We start from the raw sequence: 19,621 nt of genomic DNA, 5'->3' as shown, positions 1-19,621 counted from the left end.
AAGGATGCGAGTGCGGACGCGCCCGCGCACGGTCGCACGCGGCCTCGCAATACAGATATAGCCGGTGCTGGACTGCTCGCAAGAACACCTGCGGTGATGGTGCTGGATGTTGGCCGCCTGTGTGCTTCCATGATATGATGAGCTCGAGGAGGATGGAACTGGACATGGTATTCGACCGAGGAAGCGGTTTGAACGTAGCGCGGTATGGGGTGATACCGTGGCTGTTGCCGCGACATTGTGCGGTGGTGTTTGTCCAGCCAAATAAGGTGACAAGAGCCTGTCGAACCCTGCACCCGCGGTTCCCTGAAACTCCATCAGTGACCGCACGAGGCCGCTCGCAATGCAACTCACAGTGCGCACTTGGCTTGGGGCCGGGTCTGACTCGCTCCGCTGAAACCGAGTATGAAAGATAGCCTGCGGTGGCGGCGCGCTCTCGTTCCTAGCCCGCCGCAGAAACCTCGCGCCTCCGGAGGGGTGGTACCTACATCTGCAAGACTCGCCGTGATCTGGCCGGGGTCCGTCCGCGAGCGCGCCCCGCTTCCCAGAAACTGCGCGTCGTTCTGACAGACCCGAGACGAACCGCGGCGCGGCCGCTGCTCCCTGGAGCCTCCAGGCCAAGGATGTAAAAAAGCGCCGCCGTGCGCGCGCGTCAGCCTCTGGTGATTCAGAGGTCGGGTACACTAGCCGCCGGACCGCGCCTCCGAGTGTTGCGCGTCGCGCATCCCGCCGAGGGGGCGCGCGCGCGCGGTGGTCCGATGGGCGTCGGATCTGGGGCGACGATGCGCGCAGGGGAGCAGCGTGCCCTGTGCGCCGGAGGCGCAAGACGCCGGTGGGCCCTGGCGCAGCACGGGCGAGTCACGGTGGTATAACTCACAGCCGAGGACGAAGAGCGGGGCGTAGACGGGGCTTACGGTGCTCGCTCGTACGTGTCCAGGGCGGGCGGAGGGTGCAGAGAACGGGCCGTTGAGGTGGGAGGCCCGAATTCGGAATGTGGATGGTGTTGGGTGCGGTTCGGACGGCAGGCCTGCAGGGTCGGGTATGCGACAATGAGGCGCGATCGGGCGGGCGCTCGGTCGCGACGCCGGAGTGGTCCTGGGGCGTGGGTGCGCGCGCCGGAGGTTGATACGCCGCACAAGGAGGAGGAAGGAGGAGGAAAAGCGCGTGAGGGGGCCTAGGGCGGGGCTGGTTTGATGAAAAGGCGGTGCCGGGAGCAGTGCGGGCGAGGGGTCAGGCGGTGAGATGAGGAGGGGAAGAGGGGAGGAGGAGGGCGAGACAAGGTCCGTGCTTACCTAACGGGGGGCGAGGACCGCCAGCTGGAGGGTCGGGTGGAGGATGAGCAGTGGCGGGGGACGGAGCGCAAGGCACGGCTTCGACTGGGAAGGCGGTGAGGGCGGGAGGACAGATACTGCCAAACGTCGAAGATCCGTTGCTGGATTGGGGTCGAGATGGATGAGGGCAGCGGTACTGCATCCGGCGTGGGAGGCCGGCCGCGAATTGGGCGTCGGCATGCCCACCATCTGGGCGAAGCACGGGCTGCGGTCAGAGGACGGCAATTTGGTGAGTACGCGCGGAGCGGCGGCGAGCACAGATGACGAGAGTCCCGGTTTCGAGGTCGTTCGGGCTCGCCAAGGCCCGAGTCTTGTCCTCCAGCTCGCGGAGTCCGTCCCAGCGGCTATCGGGATCGAGCGCGCGGACCAGGCGCTCTCGGGTGCCACGGGCGCTCTTCGGCTTCTCCCGCGGCCTTGGGTCCGCGCCCGGCCGGGAAGGGGCCGGGGGCGGGCAACGGTCGCCGAGGGAGGATGGCCCGTGGTGGCTTTGCAGTGCGCAAACTACTGGCGGTGGTTATTCCGGCATCCCGCCCCATCGCGAACGGCCATCTCTCTCTCGTGCTCGTACGGAGGCCCCCCCGCGCGTGTGTTACGGCGGTGACCCGTGCTTGCAATCGCCGCCCATCGATGTTCGCACGGGCGGCCGCCTGTTCGGCCCCGCGCTCGTTGCCCCCCTCGCTGGGCCAAGTTCCTCCGCCCTTACTCGTTTGACCAAACCGCGACCCTGAGCGCGGGCGCCCCGCTCTCCTTCGTCCTCGGTCGGGGGCTCGCGAGATGGGCGGACGGCAACCGCCCCCATGGCCAGGGCTCCCAAGCCATGCGCGGTGCGGTGGCAGGAAACGAGGGCCAGAACGCGCACAGACGCCCACCCACCGCGCTCGTGGGCGGGCCCGCTGATCCCCCCAGGCGGTGCACATTGCGCGACGTGGGCCGAGACGCGGGGCCACGATCCATGCCTCTCCGAACGCGGCGCACATTGTTTTCTGGCCCCCCGTGCTGGCAGAAAGCCAAGGACCTCCTTTTCGCCTCGCAGCGCTCTCTCGAGCGGCCGTAGACCGGCGGACCCCGCCCTGCACGGGTCGCGAGTTTTGCGCCCCCGTCCTCGCCTCGCGTACCTGCCTCCCGACACCGCCCGACCCGCCGCCCCGCCGCCCTGGACGCCGACCGTAGCAGAGGGCGCGCACCCCGCCGCCGCCGCCGCCGCCACCGCCGCCACGCTCTCGCAAGCTGCGTCTTGTTGCCTGCTACCGGCGCGGGGGCGGCTGCACCTGCGATCGACGTCCCAGACGGGGCGACCCGCTCTCAAGATTCCACTCCTGCCGAGCTCGCTCGATGGGACGGCGCCGGGCGACCAGTCTGGATCTCGCCTGAGTGGCGGCGCTGGACGAGGCGCTAGCTGAGGCCGTTTCGAACTTCGATTCGCATCGCGCCCCCCGCCAGACGAGCGGACGAACGCGTCTGCCATCGCACCGTCACGGAGGCTAAAAGACTAGCGTGCGCGGGCACTGCTGTAACGGTCTGTCAGTCCCCGGGAGCTCGTGGGCCCGCGGCCTGGCAGGTGCGATCCGCGACGGGCGCGCCAAGCCCACCGCCGGGCCCGTTTCATAGTACGTATGTAGAGTGCGTGTGCGTGCCCCTGTATCGACCTCCCCGATGCGCCTCGCTATTCCGTCGCTCCCCGTACAGCGACGTTGTGTTTAGAAGCAATCCCTCGCCTCGGCCTTCCACGAGACCAGCTATGGATCGTCCCTCGTAAGGGAGAGAATCGTATGTCGTCTACACCATTTAATGCAGCCCCAGTCGTTGTTACATAAGCAACCGCGACGGCCCGGCACAGGAGCGCCAAACGTGCCGCCGCGGCCAGACCCCGAGAAAAGCGGAGCACGAGTCCGGGCGACGCGCGACGCCCGAGCCACCGTCCAACGGGCTCAACACTTTTCCCGCCCGCGATCCGGAGTCCACCGCGGCACGGGGCGGCGGAGGGGCAGATTCGTTTGCGCGCGTCGACGGGGCTGCGCGGAGAAGAAGACGACGACGGCGCGAGGACCGGGGCCCCCCTGACGAGCGAGCCCGGTCAAGCATGCGCCCGCGGAGACCGGCGGGCACGCACGCCGGCGTGTGTGCTGGTACGGGGAGCGGGTGCGGGGGGGACGCTTCGGTCGATGAGAGCATGTGCGCGCCCCAGTGCCCCGCGAATGCACGTCGGGTCGCGAAACCCCGCGTCACCAGATCCCTCGACGAGCGCCGATCGGCCGCGTCCCGTCCGCGTTGCGGAGAACGTCGACTGTAGAACGCGCCCGCGCCGGGGGAAGGGGGAGACCCGTCGGCCTCGAGAGTCGAGCTTCCCCGAGGCCCAGCGCGCGTGCGTGAGCCGAGGGGAGCGTCGCGACCGCGCGACCGAAGGCGTCGACGAGAGCGCGGAGGAGGCGAGATCCGCTCGACGGAATCGCGCGCGACGCACGGTTAGACGGACGCGCTACTTCCGCCGCCTCGAGTCGAGGCTCGAGGGTAATCCGCCCCGCCGTCGGCACGCCGCGCTTCCCCGCACGCGGACTCCGGCCCTCGAGCTTCGAGCTGAATCCGAGCTTCGAGCCTCGAGCTTCTCGTCCGGCGACGACGACCGCCGGCGGCTCACTCCGTCGCGCGCCAGCTTGAACGGGGGTGCGATCCCGCGTATGTGCGGGCCTCGACGAGCCCGAGCCCGAACCCGAGCCCGAGACCGTGGCCGTGGCCGTAGGTTATCGTAGTATGGACCGCAGCGCCCGCGGGGGGTGGTTCCCTGCAGGCCGCAGCGGTAGGGGAGACCCATTTCGAGGCGGGCCTGCCGGTCGATCGGCTCCTCGAACTTTTGGGATTCGAGCGACGCACGAGGCTCGGCCTCTCGATGGTTTCGTCGGTCTTGACGAAGCGATGGGCGGTGCTGTGTCGTGGCGCGGCGCCGTCGTGGGCTGCAGGTTGCGAAGCGCGAGGGCCCGAGGATGCTTATATGCAGCTGGTCGTGGGTTGCATCGCGCGCGACGCTGCAGCCCGTGCAGTGTTTACCGCAACCGGCGCCGCGCGCGCAACCAACGGTGGCACTGCGCCCCCCACCGGACGTCGCTCTCGTCCCCGGTCATCAGAACGATCACTATCGTTCGCGCGCCCCACCCAGCCCGGCGATCTTGGGGACGGAGACGACCCCGAGCGCGTCAGCCCTATTTACCTCAGCACCGCCGTGAAATTGAATTCCGAAGTATTGGCTGATTGATCGCGAGGAGGCAGACGAGGTCAGGAGCGAGCGGGTTGCGTGATGATATAGCGGCGGGGGTTACAGGGCGCGACAGGCGCAAATAAAAACGTATGGGCACCGGCCAGGCAGTCTACTACGGGTACATGTATGGTAAGCGATATGATAGTGGACATGGGACGTTGCGCGACAGGGGAGGTGCGAGAGCGGGGTCGTAATACGTACATCAGTGCGGGGAGGCGGGATGCAGCGGCGACAGCAGGAACCAGAGATGGGCCCGGCTGAGATCCGGGGGAGGGGTAGGTCGATAGCGAGGCAATGCATGCGATTGGGGTGCGGGTGCGAGAAGAGAGGGGAAAATGGTATCATGAAGAACGGATAGAGCCACAAGGAGATCGAGACCGAACATACAACGGGTGGTAGCACACTGCGACTATGACGAGAGCCCAAGAAGGTGCGCGCACCGCGGGCACGGGTTTTGCGATACGCGCGCGGCGCGCGAGGGAGAAGACGGCGGCGAGAGCAAGGGCGGCGGGGATGTGAGGCTGGGAGCGAAGGGTGTGTGTGTGCTAGGCGCGGGAATTAGCGGCTAATCTTACGCTACTTTGATCCTAACTGTCCAATCAATCCAGTCCATTTACGACCCTCCCAGCGTCCATGTCGCCCGCGCCCTCGCTGGCTGCTGCTCTGACGCACACGCCCCTCGTCCTCATTGCGGCGTGGCGTACCCAGATCCCGTGTGCGGCCCTGGCGAGGCCGAGTGCTCAGGGAAACGGTAGCTTGCCGAGTCATCCGTGCCCGGGGTGACGACCCGCGCACCGGGGCTGCCGCCTTGAGGTGCGTGGTGACCGCCGCTCTGCGCGTACCCCGCGCCCGAGGAGTACATGGAACCCTGCGTGCCCAGGTAGTGACCGTTGTTGTTGAAGTAGCCTGACGAGCCATGGTGCTGGGAATGGGCGGAAGGATGAAGCGTCCCGCCTCCACTGCCGCCATACGACATGCGCGTCTGCGGATACGAGTCGGAGAGCGCGTACGGGCTGTGGCCGTGCCCGTGGTGGCCAAGTCCGCCGAGGTTGCCCGCGGTCGCGTTGCTGGACGAGAGGGATCGCGTCATGCTGACCATATGTCGCGTGCCGGTGGGGGAGAGGTGGTGAGGCTCGCCGAGCGACTGGAGAGACATCGGGTAGTAGAGCTGAAGAGAGTCCACCGACATGCGGCGCGAGGGATCGAGAGGACCGCCAAGGCCGCCCATACCGGGCATGCCCATGCCCATCCCGACGCCCGCGGGACGCGTAGCGAAAGGGGTCGTCGTGGTGGGACCCGCCGCGCTGTGACGGGCCGGCGCGAGGATGCGGCGTCTAGCCTGTGTGGGGTCGGGCGCAGGTGAGCAAGTATTACATGGCTATATGCGCGACGGGAACGAACATTGATCATCCAGTTGGAGACCTGGCTCATGCTGAGACCAGTCGCGTGACAGAGCTGCTTCTTCTCCTCCTCGGACGGGTAGGGGTGGTCCGAGTGCCTGTGCAACCAGTCCTTGAGGAAGTCCGTGACAGGCTTGGGGAGCTTGCCGCGCTTGCGCTGGGCCTGGGGCTGGGGCGGGCCGCGATCGACGAGACTAGGACCAGTAGCGATGCCCGGTGCGGAGTGGGGGGAGCGGTCGGGAGAGTTGGTGACGGAGATGGAGGGGTTGGACGGGCCGGTGCTGGAGGTGGAAGGGCTCATGGCGAAGTCGGGGGAGGAGGTGGGGAAGGTCCAGTCGTGCTCTGACTTGACGGCAGGCAGGCCTGGTTGGGAGGCGATGCGGGCAGAGGGGGTGCGGTCGTGTCCTGCTATGCGCTGAACTCCGGCAAACATGGACTCTGGGCGAGAGTCGTCGTACTTGGTCGCACTGGGGGTGGAGTTGGGACGAGCGATGGAAGCCGCGTTCCAAGAGCCAGGATCCGAAAGGTTCGAAGGAGAACGATTGGGGGCGGAGAAGCCGGGAGTGAGGGGAGAGAGGCCGAAGGAGGAGGAACTTGCGGCGGAGGTGATGGCGGTGCTGGGGAGAGAGGAGAGGTCGCTGGCGGGACCGGGGAAGGGACCGATAGTGGTGTCGAGGCGGTAAGGCCTATCGGAGCCGGGGGAATCGAATGGAAAGGCGGAGCCGGAGGAGAGGGAGGGGCGATGGAGGGGGTAGGGGAGGCGGTCGCGGGCGGCCGAGTCGGGATAGTGTAGAGTGGGAAGGGACGCGCGCCGGAGTTCGTGGCGGTCAGTGAAGGTGGCGCGAGAGAGGGGAGCTGGACGCGGGAGGGGTCGAGGTCTGTGATCGAGGGGGCGTCGGGGGTATCTCGATCGGACCAGGAGGAGCGTTGGTCTGCGCGGGGGCGGTTTGGGAGGGGGGAGCGCTCTGGGGAGTCGAAGCGGTTGTCTGGACGAGAGTGGAGGCTGCTGTCCGAGGTGGCAGAGCTGGACATGCGGCGCTGGGCGTAGTCGATGTCGAGAGCGTGGGGGGACCTGGGCGCGGAATGAGCGTGTGTGCGCGGGGGGGACGCGGGGGAGGCGGGGTGCGCGCGAGAGAAGGAAAGTGCGTACAGGAGCGGGTCTTGGGCGAGCGGGCCGGGGGCGCGAGGCTTGTCTTGCTGGAGGCTGTGGGGGAGATCGGCGGGAGGACAGGGGCTCAGCGAGGAGAGACGTACTGGAGAGCGAACTGGAGGGCGTGGACGTTGTACTCGTTCAGGGGGGCGGCGAAAGGGGGGAGGGCGTGGGCGGGGACGTCGATCATCGAGAGCGCGGGGCGGGTGGGAGAATATTATAACGCGTGGAGGACGCGTCGAGGATGGCCACCGATGCGTTGCAGATGCAGATCGAATTCCATTTCGCCCCGCCGTGCCCTATTTATCCTTCCCCGTCACCGCTTTCCATCGTCCCAACCTTGATCTCGCCTTGCCTCTTCGGCACCCCGCCTGCCAATCACGGTCCGCCCGCTCTCCCGGGCCCCCAAGGCACGCCGTCCCGAACGAGATGGCTGTGCTTCTCGACCCCTGCAATTAATCACCCTCCTCCGATTCCGTGCCCAAAACCTTAATCCCCCGCCGGCCTCCTTCCCACGCCCCGGCTCCCCCTGTCTCGCCCGGCCCCGCCGCCGCCGCCGGCCGCACGACGGCGCGGGGCCGGGAATGGGCATATTGCAAGCGCCGGCGTGCTTACCTCACCTCCTCCCCCTTCGCACTGGCCACCGACCGGCGCCTGATGCTCCGTGTCCGAGCCGGCCGAAGAGGCGCCACCGGTCTTGTCCACGGCCGTCTTGTTGGCCCCGCCGCGCTCGCCCCGCTGGGCTCGGGTTCCCTTCGCGCATTGCGTTCCGCTATCGGTGCATCAGCCCGACCTCTCTTCGTGCTCGCCATCTCCATCACGCTCCCGTTGAAGATCTTTCCGGCGACCTCACCGCCCATGTCAAACAGACTCCGTCGACGCTCGCCGCCAGCCTCCCGCAGCCATTTCCACATTGCCGCACGCCCGTCCGTCTCGTCCTCCCTCGTCGCTCTCTCGACTTTGACAACTTCGTAATCTACATACCGTCGGCTGTGCGCCCCCTTCGCGACCCACGCGCTCCCTCAGATGCTTCCGCGTCCGGCCATCCTACTTGCGTCCCCCACCGCTGCCTCGTCTCCATTCCTCATTCCTAGTGGCTGTGGCCTGTGGACCGTCTCGTCGCTACGGGCCACCGAACTGTCATGAGCATGGACGCGCCTCCCCGCCCCCACGCCCCCGCCCCACCCACGCTTCCCAGCCGCCGGCCCCAGACACCGACCGCAAACGCAAACACAAACGCGAAGCTCACGGGAGAGCGCGACGTGCCGCGGCGCGCGTGCGCTGTCGTGCGCTGCCAACGCTGTCGCCGTCGGTCCTGATCGCCCTCTGCCGTGCACGCCCAGACCGACTGAGAGCTCCTCGGGGATCGCTTCCTCCTCCGATGACGCCCCTGCGCTCCCACTGCGCCTCCCCGCGCGCGGGAATGTCGCGCCGCCGGCGACATATGAACGTGGATGCGGAAGAAGGGCCTCCCTCCCACCCCCCAGCGGTCGCTCGTGCGCCCAGGCTCGCACTCCTGGGGGTGACATACCCGGCTGCAGGTGCGGACTGCGCCCGCCCGTGGTTTTCGCGAGCGAGCTGGGAACCGAACGGAGATGGTGGTGGTGTCCGTTCCGTGGCCCGACCCGGTTTGTGGTCGCGCGCAGGGCCCGCGCGCGGACCTAGTACGTCACGTACCTTGGCCGTCTCCGGGGCCAATGCAATGCGAACACGAGACGAGACGCGCGCGCGGGGGGAAGGTTGGTTTGGAGTGTGGTTTCATGTAGCCAGGGCCCCTGTGGGGTGCCCACAGTCCTGTACCTGATAGAGTGCTACCAGCGTCATGCATTTCCGCCCGCCGAGAGACGAGATTCATGGGCGCAACCGGGCTGGAGGCGGTCGTCGCCGTGGATGGACGAGGGCCGATCAGGCGCGCTGATTGAGCGCACTTCGCGTAAGTACCCCGCCCGCGCGCCTCGGCGCGTACGGCGGGTCGGGTGCCCATGCGCGCGTGCGCCACCAACTTGTGCGACACTGGGCAGGGCTCGGCGTCGCCCGTGCGCACTTGTCCGTCCGCCGGGATGGCGTTCAAACGAGGTCGGGAGCGCCGCGTCGAGGCACGGCGCCGCGCGCGCGGACGACGTCCTATACGGCGCGTCGTTCGTAGGTGGGGCATTAGACGGGGTGGGCTCGAACGTTCCCCCGTGATCCTATCGAGGGCGGCATCAGCGTCGTCGTCGCCGCGTTTTCAATTATTACGGCCTTAAAGCCAGAATAGCCTCCCGTCCGCGGCGTGGGAGCTCCTTTCGTCTGAACGATCGCAGACGGGCGCGGCGTTCGTCGATCTGGCGTTCCGCCGTTATGTCGCGGGAGGACACGAGATTTTGCGACAGCTTTCTGGTGCGCGCCGCGGGAAGGACGCAGCAAACCGCAGAAGCGGGCTCGGGGGCCTCGGGCTCGCGCGGGGCCTGGACCCTGCGCCGCTCTGGGGAGGTGCGACGAAAAGGGGGGCGCAGGAAAGGCTGAGGTGCGCCGTGCCCGCCCGTGCTCATCGTGGGTGCGGTGGGTGCGGGGGAGGCCTGGCGTGGCGCCGGAGGGTGTGGTGCCAGGTATGGAAGCCGAAGGGCGACTGTGTACGTCTGATCTTGGATGCGTGGGCGGCTCCGTCATGTGAAGCAAAGGCATCGCAAGGCCCCCGGCGAAGGCGATTGCATTGCACGCGCGCGCGAGGGCGGTGCGTCCAGCCCGGGGTCCGCGCGCGCTGACGCGAGTCCCGTGTCCGCGCAGAGGCGCCACTTGTTCGAGGGCCCCACGGAGCTGCGCGTGGACCACGCGCGGAGGGGAGGGGAGGAGAGGGGAGGGGAGGGGAGCATGCGCGCACAGCCCTGGCCGGGGACGGAGGCGAGGCTTGGTGTCGCGCGGGAGATCTGCGTGGCCGGGGCGGAAGCGGAAGCGTGAGTTCAATGGGCCGCGCGAGTCCGGGCGGGGCCACGGCCAGGCCTTGGGCTGAGCGCAGATGCGAAACGGGTCCGAGGTACACGCCTCGGAGCGAGCGCGCGCGCGCCAGGGGCGGACGACCGGGCTTTGGGAGAGTGCGTGAGGCCGGGAGCGGGAGATCCAGGTTTTGTGCAGCCAGGGCCGTGGGGGGCGGGGGTGGGCTAAGCCGGCGGCGGCAGGCGGGGCGGCGAGCGAAGGGCCGACGGTGGGTGCAGAGCTGGCCAGACCAGCGAGCGCCGGGGAGATATCGATCGTCGCAGGAGAGCTGATGGAGGAGAGTGAAGAGGGAGTCCGTCGGAGCAAATGTTTACTCGCGCGGAGCACTCGCGGAGCACTGCTCCTGCCCAGTTCCTGGCCGCCGGCGTTCCCCGCTCCACGGCTACCGGCCCGGCTTCGGCGCGCGCCGGGAGCCCTGGCCGACGCGAGTCCTTCCACCTCGTCCACGATGACCCTCCGCCGACGACCCTCGGGAGGCACGCACGGCGCAGGCTGACGCTCTCCATGTTAGTCGCCAACGCTCCCCTCATAACACCCTCAACCGACGTCACTCCAGCGGCTCAGCGTGCAACAAAAGTGCGCCTGTCTGATCCCTGTCAACCCCTTCCCCGACTCCACTACTCATTCATCCTTCCTCCACATCCCGCCGGCAGCACAAGTCGCCTATCAGCTCACCGCCACGACTGATCTACTGACCGTCAACAGTCCGACTCGACACTAGGCTCTCTAGTGGCCTCTAGTATATTGACTCGCAATGACCGCTCACACTGCGGCCCTCGTTACGGCCTCGCCTTCTTCCTCCTTCGGTCCCCCGCAACCTACTCGCGGCAGAAAAGAAGCCCTTTCCTGTTCTTTCATTAATCCGCCCATGCCTCGAGGTTGCCAGTCTCCGACCCAGCCTTCTCCGGCGCTTCTCCGACGCCCTGCTTTGATTCATCATGTCACCGGCTTCCTCACATCTATCCACCGGACAGTCCACTGGCGCCCGTTGCGTTCATTATCAGGCCCGCCCGCCGCCACTTTCCTCCGCTCGCGCTGTTCCTGCGTGACCAGACAGCACTCAGTCATTATCGCCCTCGGCTACTCACGCCGAGGGCGGCCGCGATCCCTCTTACGGCCGCCCGAAACCTCGCTCCCGGCACCGCCATCCCAATATTAAATCCGCATCAGATTAGCAGGCCAGCTGAGACCTGCAGCCCGACCAGCTGCACGCCCGGGCCGACTTTGATTTCGCGGCACTCTCGAGGGGCGGCCGCGCGCGTGCCGCCGAATCTAACCATCCTCGACCGGGTCCCCCGAAGGCCCCCGGCTATGTCGTCGACGACCTCTCCATCTGTCTGCCTGCAGCAGCCCGCGGCGATCGTGCTATTCGCTGTCCCCCGGGCGAGCGCGGCGCGGGTGCGGGTCGAGCAGTCCGTCTGCGGCGCAACCCGACAGGCCATCCTCGCGCCAGGGTCCTCTGGGTGGTACCCGTTTCGTCGCCGCCGGGCTCAGCGAGCGGAGCTGTGCGCCCTTCGCCGCGCTCCCATGCTCGCCCCCCCCCTCCCCCCATGCGGTGCGCGCGCATGCTGGGTACGTGGCTCCATCGTCACACACTTCCAGGTGCTTCTGCGCTCACGTCCCGTCGGCGGCTTCCGAGCGTGCCAGACCGAGGACCCAGCGGAGCGGTGCGCGCACCAGCTTCCGATACCGTGCCATGCGCTCCTGCACGAGCACGATCGAGCACGGGTTCACACCCGCGAGGCTTGCGCTTGCTCGTTCTGCGCCGCGGCAGCGTCCCTCGATCGACACGCCCCCCCCCCACCCCACCCCCCCTCGAAACGCCGCATGGCGCACGGAGCCGTCCGAAAAAGCCCGCGATTATCTAATCCGGGCGAGGCCTCCTCCGACCCCTCCTCGACCCCTCCCGCCGCCTCGTGCGCGGAAGGACGAGGGACACAGGGCTCGGAGAGGCCCTGCACGTTCGGCGGACCTGCGCTCTGCGTCGGGCGCAGCCGAGAGCGGCGCTGCGGGGGTGCCGTCACGGTGCGGTTGAGTTCGGGCAGGACCAGGAGAGCGGCGCTGCGGTGCGTGCGCCGTAGTCTGCGTTCGCGGTGTCGCATCGCGGGTAGAGACCGGGCGTGGCTCTGGTCCGTTCGCGACGGAGGGGGCTAACTATAGGACATAACCACGCCGACTGCGTGGACGGTCGGTGGGGGGGCTGCGCTGCGTGGAGAGTTCCAGGACGAGGGATGAGAGAAACGGACGAGAAGGTGGGGGAATTGCGAGCGCGCCGTCAGCCTGCTACGACCCCGCCCATCAGGCTTCGATGCTTCGTTTACTAGTGTCGGGAGCTAGAGCACGTCATTATGGAATACAAATTTTGGCCGTCGGCGTCGTGGGAGGCTGAGGGTCGCGGGAGAGGCTAAACGGCATGCCTACCCGCACATCGGCATTGAAGACGGGAGAATGGGGCGCAGTGTGTGTGGGGTTCGGTGAGTCCGGAGTCGGGAGCGGTCCAGCGGTATGCAGCGAACGCAGCGGTGCTGGACCATTTGGCCTTCCCGCAGCTCTCACTGGTACTTGTTGTCCGTGCATAGAAACCCGACCGCGACCGGAAGTGGGCCGCTCAACGCTCATGTGTCGGACGTTCGCTGCCCCACAGACACAGACAATGCGGCACCCACACCCACACAAGAGGTCCAGGGGATCAAGCGGTGGTTGCAGCCATCGTACGTGTCCGCAGCGGCCATTGGCATGAGCGTCCAGTTGGCCATGTTCTCTATGAAGGTGCCCCCTTGCTCTCCAGGCGAGGCGGTGCTCCCGTCGTTCCTGACTTTAGCCTCCCCACCCGTCATTGCCGGCGCGCGAGCCTCTTGAAGCGACGGCGCGGCGGAGATCGCGAGCCTGGCCCTCCTCCTGGGAGATCAGGAGCGCACGCCACGCAAGAAGCCTGTATGGGGGCGGGACGACAGGTGGCATTGGCGTGCTGTGGGGATCGTCGGACTTTTCGCGTGCGGGCGGTGCGCCCGGCGTCCGACACGGTTCTCGTGCATGGCAACACGAGATGGGGTCGGTAGGATGTGCAGTTGACGTGGTATACATGTGTGTGCGGGGGTGCGGGACTGGCGAGCGGCGGGTGCGAGAAGTACTGGTGGATAGCATGGCGATAATCGGAACCAACAACAGATGGGGCAGTAGATCGTTAAAGGTACGTAAGTAAAGTCCGGGAACGAGAGCGTTCTCCCTCAAGAATTGGCGAGTGGAGACGGAGACGCAAGAGGCCTCGAATGTACTCGAGACGCGCTCCATGGACGAGAGGAACTGTTTCGACTCACGGCACTGAGGATGGGCTTGTGGGCACGGTAGCTCGGCGCAGAATTCACTCTTTCCCCTCTACAGCCCGTCGGCGTGCCTACGTCCCCGTCGGGCTAGTGGACCTGCAGCGGCAACCCAAATGTCTCCGTCGGCCAGACGCTCAGCGCTCGGTGACGGAAACCTCCCGACTTGCACCCCCCTGTGCCTTGGGCCCGAATACATTGCGGATCAGGCGCTCTGCCTTGTCCCGTTCCTTGCGCTCGACCTCAACGCCATCGAGCAGCGTAATGCGTGGGCACGTGCGCATGACAAGCCCGCGGTACGCGAGGCGCCCGATGTACGCCTCGTCGGGGAGGTCGCGCCGGAACTTGGCGTCGAGCTCGCGCCAGACGAGCTCGTGCCGGCCGCGCTCGCGGCGGGCGGCGGGCTCGGGGGCCAGCGCGGCGTCCGTGGAGGCGGAGACGGTGGAGGAGGCGGAGGGCTCGGCACGGGCGCCTGACACACCCGGAGGGAGCGCCGGGCGTGGGTGCCCGCCACGGTCGTGGCCCTCGCGAGGTGAGCTTGAGCTTGAGTTTGGATGGCGAGAGGCTTCCGGGCCTGCGCCGCCAATTGGGCCCGGACCAAGTGCTGGGTGGGCCATCGCACGATCTCCGTCGGACGGTTGCAGTGCCCCTGGGGCGTCCTTGACGAGCAGGGGGAGGTACCAACCGAGCGTGCAGGGGTTCATTCTGCGAGGGCAAAACGTGTGTTAGGACGATTGTGGTGGGGCAGGCAGCAGAGACCGAACAGCGGAGGCCGGTCGGGGTGCGGGAGCGGCAGAAGTCGTCGTCGGAATTCCGACCAGACGAGGAATGATAAAAAAATGGGCGAAGCAGCTCGGGAGCGCGGTCGGCACGATGAAACACGCAACATGCACATTCATCGAGGTGCGGCTAGTGCCTATCGCGGGGGAGCTGGGCCGCAAATTGCGAGCCAAGATAGGCATGACGACTACCCAGCCGGACACAGGGGAGGGAGCGGGGAAGGGGCACGGTGGCCGATTCTAGGCGCGAGCGGCAGCGTTCACATGATGCCCGCCCATTCATCGGAGGACTATCTTCTCACACACATGGGCCGTGTGCGGATGACCGAAGCGAGGATGAGGGCCATATAGCGGGGAGCTCACCTGAAATCAATCATCTCGAGATCCTTCATGCCCCGGAGCATACGGAGCAGCTGCTTCGCGCCCTTGATCCGCGAGCCGATAATCGTCAGCTTGCGGAGGCGGGAGAGGCCATCAAGCGGCCGTGGATCCTCGAGGAAGTTGTAGTTGAGGTTCAGCACACGGACATTTGGCACCGTGCGTGAGAAGTCGGCAGGGAGGGTGATCAGTCGGCAGGCGGCGAGCTCGAGGTAAATGAGGTTGTAGCATGGCTCGGAGAAGAAACCAGGCTTGAGGGGATTGCCTGTATCGTCAAGCGCACCGCAGATACGAGTTCGAGGTTCAAGGAATGATTGATAAGCAACCGTGGACCCCGCGCACAGCCTCATCCAGTCCGCCGGAGAGATCTGCGCGCAAGTGAGCAGAAAATGACACACCTGAGAGATACAGACGCTTCACATCACGCACGTCGCGCATCGATAGCGACCTTCCCAATATCAGGCACATGTCAGTGATCCAACTCGTCCAACGCCGAAAAGACGCTCACAGTCCGCGACCACTCTGGTTCCGTAAGCTTAAGTTTTCAAGCTTCCCAAGCCGATGTGCCTTTATGATCTGGCCCAGGTTATTGTTGTCCGCGTACAGAGTGCGAAGATTGGGGAACGGCGAAGCGTTGAGCGTTTGCAGGCGGTTCCCGCTGAGCCGTAATATTCGCAGACGGGGCATGGTTACATCAGACTCAAACTCTCCGAGAGCGTTGTTGTCTGCAGAAGGGCACATTGTTAGCTTCGGGAAGCAGGACGCCGAGAGTCGAACTGTCACCTCGGGCATCGAGGATCTGACAGGAACGAAAAGGCGTCTACTTCGTGCGGCGGGCGCGCGACTCACCAAGATTAAGCGCCACCAGTGATGGGATAGACGCAAGTCCTCCGACACTGTTTATCCTATTTTGGCCGAGACTTAACATCTCCAAGCGGGTCCTGTCCAATGAGCAGTCATTAATACCACGTAGACAGACGTGATAAATCGAGTGGCGCGTCGATGAGGTGAGGAAGATCACGGACTTGTAGTAGTGCCGCTCAAAGGGTGTGGGTACAGTACTCACCATCTGTACTCGTGAAGATCAACCACTTGGAGTGCATTCTCCTGGACACTCAGTTTAATAAGTCCGTCCATTTGTTGGAGCCCGTCCAAGTCGGCGATGTGATTGCCGTCAGCTCGTAGCTCCCTGAGATGATGAAGACATTCCAGATCTGAGGAGGTGAGTATAGGGAATCACAACGACGAGCTGAATGACTCACGACGAAGTGAATCAATTTGGTTGTGGCTAATATCCAGATTCTCGAGGTTGAGCAGATGGCTGAACGACGTCACGCCGGAGAGCCTGTTCATCACCCTAAGTGAATATTTTTTGGACGCAGCGGTAACCAAGCCTATACATACATATTCGAGGCTACGGACAGCGTGCGGACGGTGCCTGGCACGCCACTCAACCACGAGAGCTGATTTGAGTTCCTGCGTGAGAGTCAGCTGCCTATAATGGGACAAGGGACGTCGAAGTGATCCGCGGAAGAACGGTGGAGAACCAGACATAGAATCTCGGACTTACAACGACAACGAATCTAGTCGAGGAAGAAACTCCTTCAATCGTGCGGTGCTGTCGAGATTCCTGTTGGAGAGGTCGATCGATGCAAGTTGATCCCAATAAGGCTCATATGGTTGTACGTCCGTGATCACTTTGACCAGTCGGTCGTGGGTGACCGCGAAGCTGCATTCCGTCAAGAACGTTGCGTTGGCACCTCCGACTGCTGAGGGATGTCCCCGGGAGGACAACCGCCGATGTGTTGAATGATCGGTGTCGTCGTCCGTGTTGGGGAGCGAGCTTGTTCGTCGTGGCTGGATCACACTCTGGTTGAGGGGACGAGACAAAGAGCTGGCTTTCGAGGGTGAATCGTCCTCGAGGTCTGTAGAAAGAGAGCTTGAACCCCTGCAGCGGTTGAAAGTCCAAGTATGCACTTACCGGTGTTTTCCAAGTCGTCCAGCATGGCTGCAATCCGGTTCGTTCGCGCAGAAGGAACCAAGTCAGCACCGTGGGTGTCACGTGAAGTCGAAGGACCGGAGATGCCCTCGTCTCCAGACATCGTAAATGCCGGGGAAGGTATATTGCGCCCAATCCCGATGATGGGGCCTTCTCGTTTGCCGTCCGAGAAGCTGACAGACCGTCTATGACCACTGCGGTTGGCAGGGGTTTCGAACTTCGTCTGGTTGGGGTTCTTGAGAGCGGATATGGGCGTCGCACTCGTGCTCTTCAGGGCAGACCTGGGAGCAGGCAGTGGCGTGGCGGCGGATAATGGTTGACGCAGATCAGGAGACGCCGTAACGAGGAATCGTGGAGGAGTGTCGGCGAACGCAGGTTCAAAGGCAACATCATTGAGCAGGCCACTCCCGGAACCGTACCGAGGCTGGAGTTGAAGGTCGAGAGTGGCTGTCGGTAGTGTCCTCCCGGTGTCCCCATCCGTGGGCGCCTCACTGTCGGTGTATGACGTGTCCTCGTCGTCTTCTCGGGTGTGCATTTCTTCAGGACGTATGAACTCGTGCGACGGGCCGTCCGTGGAGAAGGATGTGAGCTCGGCCTCCTCCACGTCCTCGATCTCCTCTTCATCGAGCTCCGCAGGGCCAGCCGTCCTCCCTCGCGCCCGGGTGTCCTGGTGATGCTGGGGTGGGGCAGTGTGGGTGGGAGAGTCTTCGTCTTCTTCCCGGAAACTCTCGATGTCGCGGAATGGATCTTCGCTGTCATTATCCAGGTCGTCCTCCGCATCGTACCCGTCTTCTTGTACCTGCTCGTCCGGCGCATTCGCGACCACACTGGCCTTGACCCAGCGCATCGTGACCCGGTCGAACACCATCTTCCCGACGCGCTCCGGAAGAGCGGGGACATCGTTGGGCGTGATCTGCATCATCTGCTTCGGTCCAGGATGCTTGACGAACGACTCGGCGCTCCCGGTGGTTACCGTCGTGCCGGACGCGGTGCTCGAAGAGACGAATCGCGTCATGTCTTCGTTCCGCCCGATACGAAGAGAAGACGAGGGGTACGCAGGAACAGAGGGCGGTGCTAGTAGACCGGGAGCCTGTTTTGTGGGAGAACCGGATGCGATAGATGTGGATGCAGAGACCACGCGGAGTGGGGGAATAGCGGGTGGAGAGGGAAACTGGGCAAGGACATGCGAGGACTCCAGAGACATCTGTGCGAACCCCGCGGTGAGGTTCTGAGATTGGTCTGCTGACGGGTGAGCGGAATGCGTGGGGCGGATGGCCATTGAAGGCTTGCGCGGGCTGGAGACGAGTCGACTCTTACCGCGAGCGCTGCTGGGGAGGCGAGCACCGCTGAAACTTGGCTGTCGACGACTCGAGGGCAGGTCACCGGAACGCCGTGGTTTGAGCAATGCGGGAATGTCGCCGTTCTTACTACGGAGGGATGGGACGGTGTCGTCAGGATTTGCAATGGACATCTCCGTAGTATCGTCGTTGCGGAAGTGGGAGGTCTCGGTCTCGCCCGAGAAGAGTCGTTTGGAACCCTTCATATCATTCCTGATCTGAGCTAGCAAGCTAGCGCCCTGTTGCCGGTATGCAAGGGAGGAATAGGCAGACCGTTTCGAGGAGTCGACTGTTCCGGTAGGTGAAGGATCTTTGCTCGATTCGTTGCCACTTGGAACAGTGAGGAATGCCGGCCGACCTGCACAGTGCATAGGTAAGTCAATCGAGGAAGGACGCGCATAAGGGGTAGTGACCTGCGTCAGGTTTCGCGACGTTGACAGATGGACCACGACTTTTGGGTGACGACTCCGAAGCAACAGTGGAGACAGTGGAGAAGTCCCGCGCTTTGCGAATTTGCTCCATCAGGTTTCGAGATTCTCCAACGTAGTCTCGTCGTGAATCTGGACGCATGATGGCCGCCGCACCGTCACCCATGTTGTTGCTGAAGTCGCTGGAGGGACTGAGTTTAACACGCTTGGCACTGCGCAGCCGAGAAAAGCTGGTCTCGTTGACAGGCGACAGACCAGATGGTGTTGATCGGAAACTCCGAGGCGCAGAGCCGCCACCGTCTCCGGAGGGGGTGTTGACCGCGATGGAGTCAACCATCGCGGAGAGATGATCGCGAGTGAAGGTGTCGTACTGGAACTGGAAGAGGCGGAGACGAGGATCGGTTCCTGGAGGGTTCAGATTCCGAGTGCCTCCGCGTGGACCGGGAGTGCTTTGAGCATCTGGAGCGGGACCCGCGGGGTTGAAGGGGCTAGGACGGGGAGCAGTGAAGGTAAACTTGGACTGCGCTGGGTCTGCAGCCAGTAGTCCGGGAGCACTGGAAACACCGGGAAGATGTGCCTCTTCGTCCTCGTCCTGGTCGGGGATGGTTTCCTCGAAAGAAGACTGCAAAGGAACATGGACCTGAGAGAGACGTGAAGGAACGGGAGGAGCATTGTGGACGTGTGGAAGGGCAGAAGACGAAGGGTGTGGGGGTGAAGGAGGCTCAAACATCTTCTCGAGCGCGAGAGGACTGAAGAAGTCCTTGATAGCGGCTTTGTTGTTGCGACCGGGGGTCTTTGGAAGGAGATGTATGGCGGGGATCTCCTCGCGGATGACGAAGGTGCCCCCGGAGGCATCTGAGGCAGAGGCCGCGCTGGGAGTGCCAATGTCGCTGTTGCTGACGAGGAGGGAACCGATAGGCTGTGTGAACGAGAGCTCCGAGCCAGACTGATCGGGGTCGCGAGATTCCTGCTCATCATCCCAATCGATCCATTCGTCGACGTCAGCAAGCTCGTCGGTCAGCCAAGCGGGCGTAGGCTGTGTGCTGGCCATGCGGGCGCGCGCAGGAGGGCGCGGCGGCAGGGAGGGAGCGGGAGGGCGCGAGCGGAGTCCGGAACGGAAGAGAGAGGGAGCAGGTGGCGGGGCGGCGACGGCGACACGAGCCTCGCGTCCCTCGCACGTGACCGCTCAACTGTGGGTCCGTATTTGGAATCTATTTGGCTCCTCCAAACACGCGCAATGCTTCAGCCACAGACGTGTCGTCCGTCAGTCGGCCGTCTC

The 19,621-nt window shown here is 64.8% G+C and overlaps 2 protein-coding genes across 2 annotated transcripts; both read right to left on the bottom strand.

The window, feature by feature from the left end:
* Nucleotides 1-5,263: 5,263 nt before the first annotated feature.
* BXZ73DRAFT_103449 (uncharacterized protein) lies at nucleotides 5,264-7,318 on the bottom strand (the record flags this gene model as incomplete). Its single annotated transcript, XM_048015586.1, has 5 exons — nucleotides 5,264-5,917; nucleotides 5,980-6,833; nucleotides 6,971-7,050; nucleotides 7,129-7,182; nucleotides 7,233-7,318. The coding sequence occupies 5 exons, from the start codon at nucleotides 7,316-7,318 to the stop codon at nucleotides 5,264-5,266; spliced, it is 1,728 nt and encodes a 575-aa protein (XP_047875659.1).
* Nucleotides 7,319-13,558: 6,240 nt separating this feature from the next.
* BXZ73DRAFT_50337 (uncharacterized protein) lies at nucleotides 13,559-19,393 on the bottom strand (the record flags this gene model as incomplete). Its single annotated transcript, XM_048020414.1, has 11 exons — nucleotides 13,559-14,126; nucleotides 14,564-14,843; nucleotides 14,977-15,026; nucleotides 15,087-15,303; nucleotides 15,428-15,519; nucleotides 15,645-15,792; nucleotides 15,841-15,923; nucleotides 15,983-16,054; nucleotides 16,149-16,503; nucleotides 16,560-18,272; nucleotides 18,328-19,393. The coding sequence occupies 11 exons, from the start codon at nucleotides 19,391-19,393 to the stop codon at nucleotides 13,559-13,561; spliced, it is 4,644 nt and encodes a 1,547-aa protein (XP_047875658.1).
* Nucleotides 19,394-19,621: the final 228 nt, after the last annotated feature.

Source organism: Epithele typhae (genome assembly GCF_022376455.1).
Source record: "Epithele typhae strain CBS 203.58 chromosome Unknown BXZ73scaffold_41, whole genome shotgun sequence".
In the NCBI taxonomy this organism is placed as follows: domain Eukaryota; kingdom Fungi; phylum Basidiomycota; class Agaricomycetes; order Polyporales; family Epitheliaceae; genus Epithele; species Epithele typhae.
This window is presented reverse-complemented; position numbering and strand designations above follow the sequence as displayed.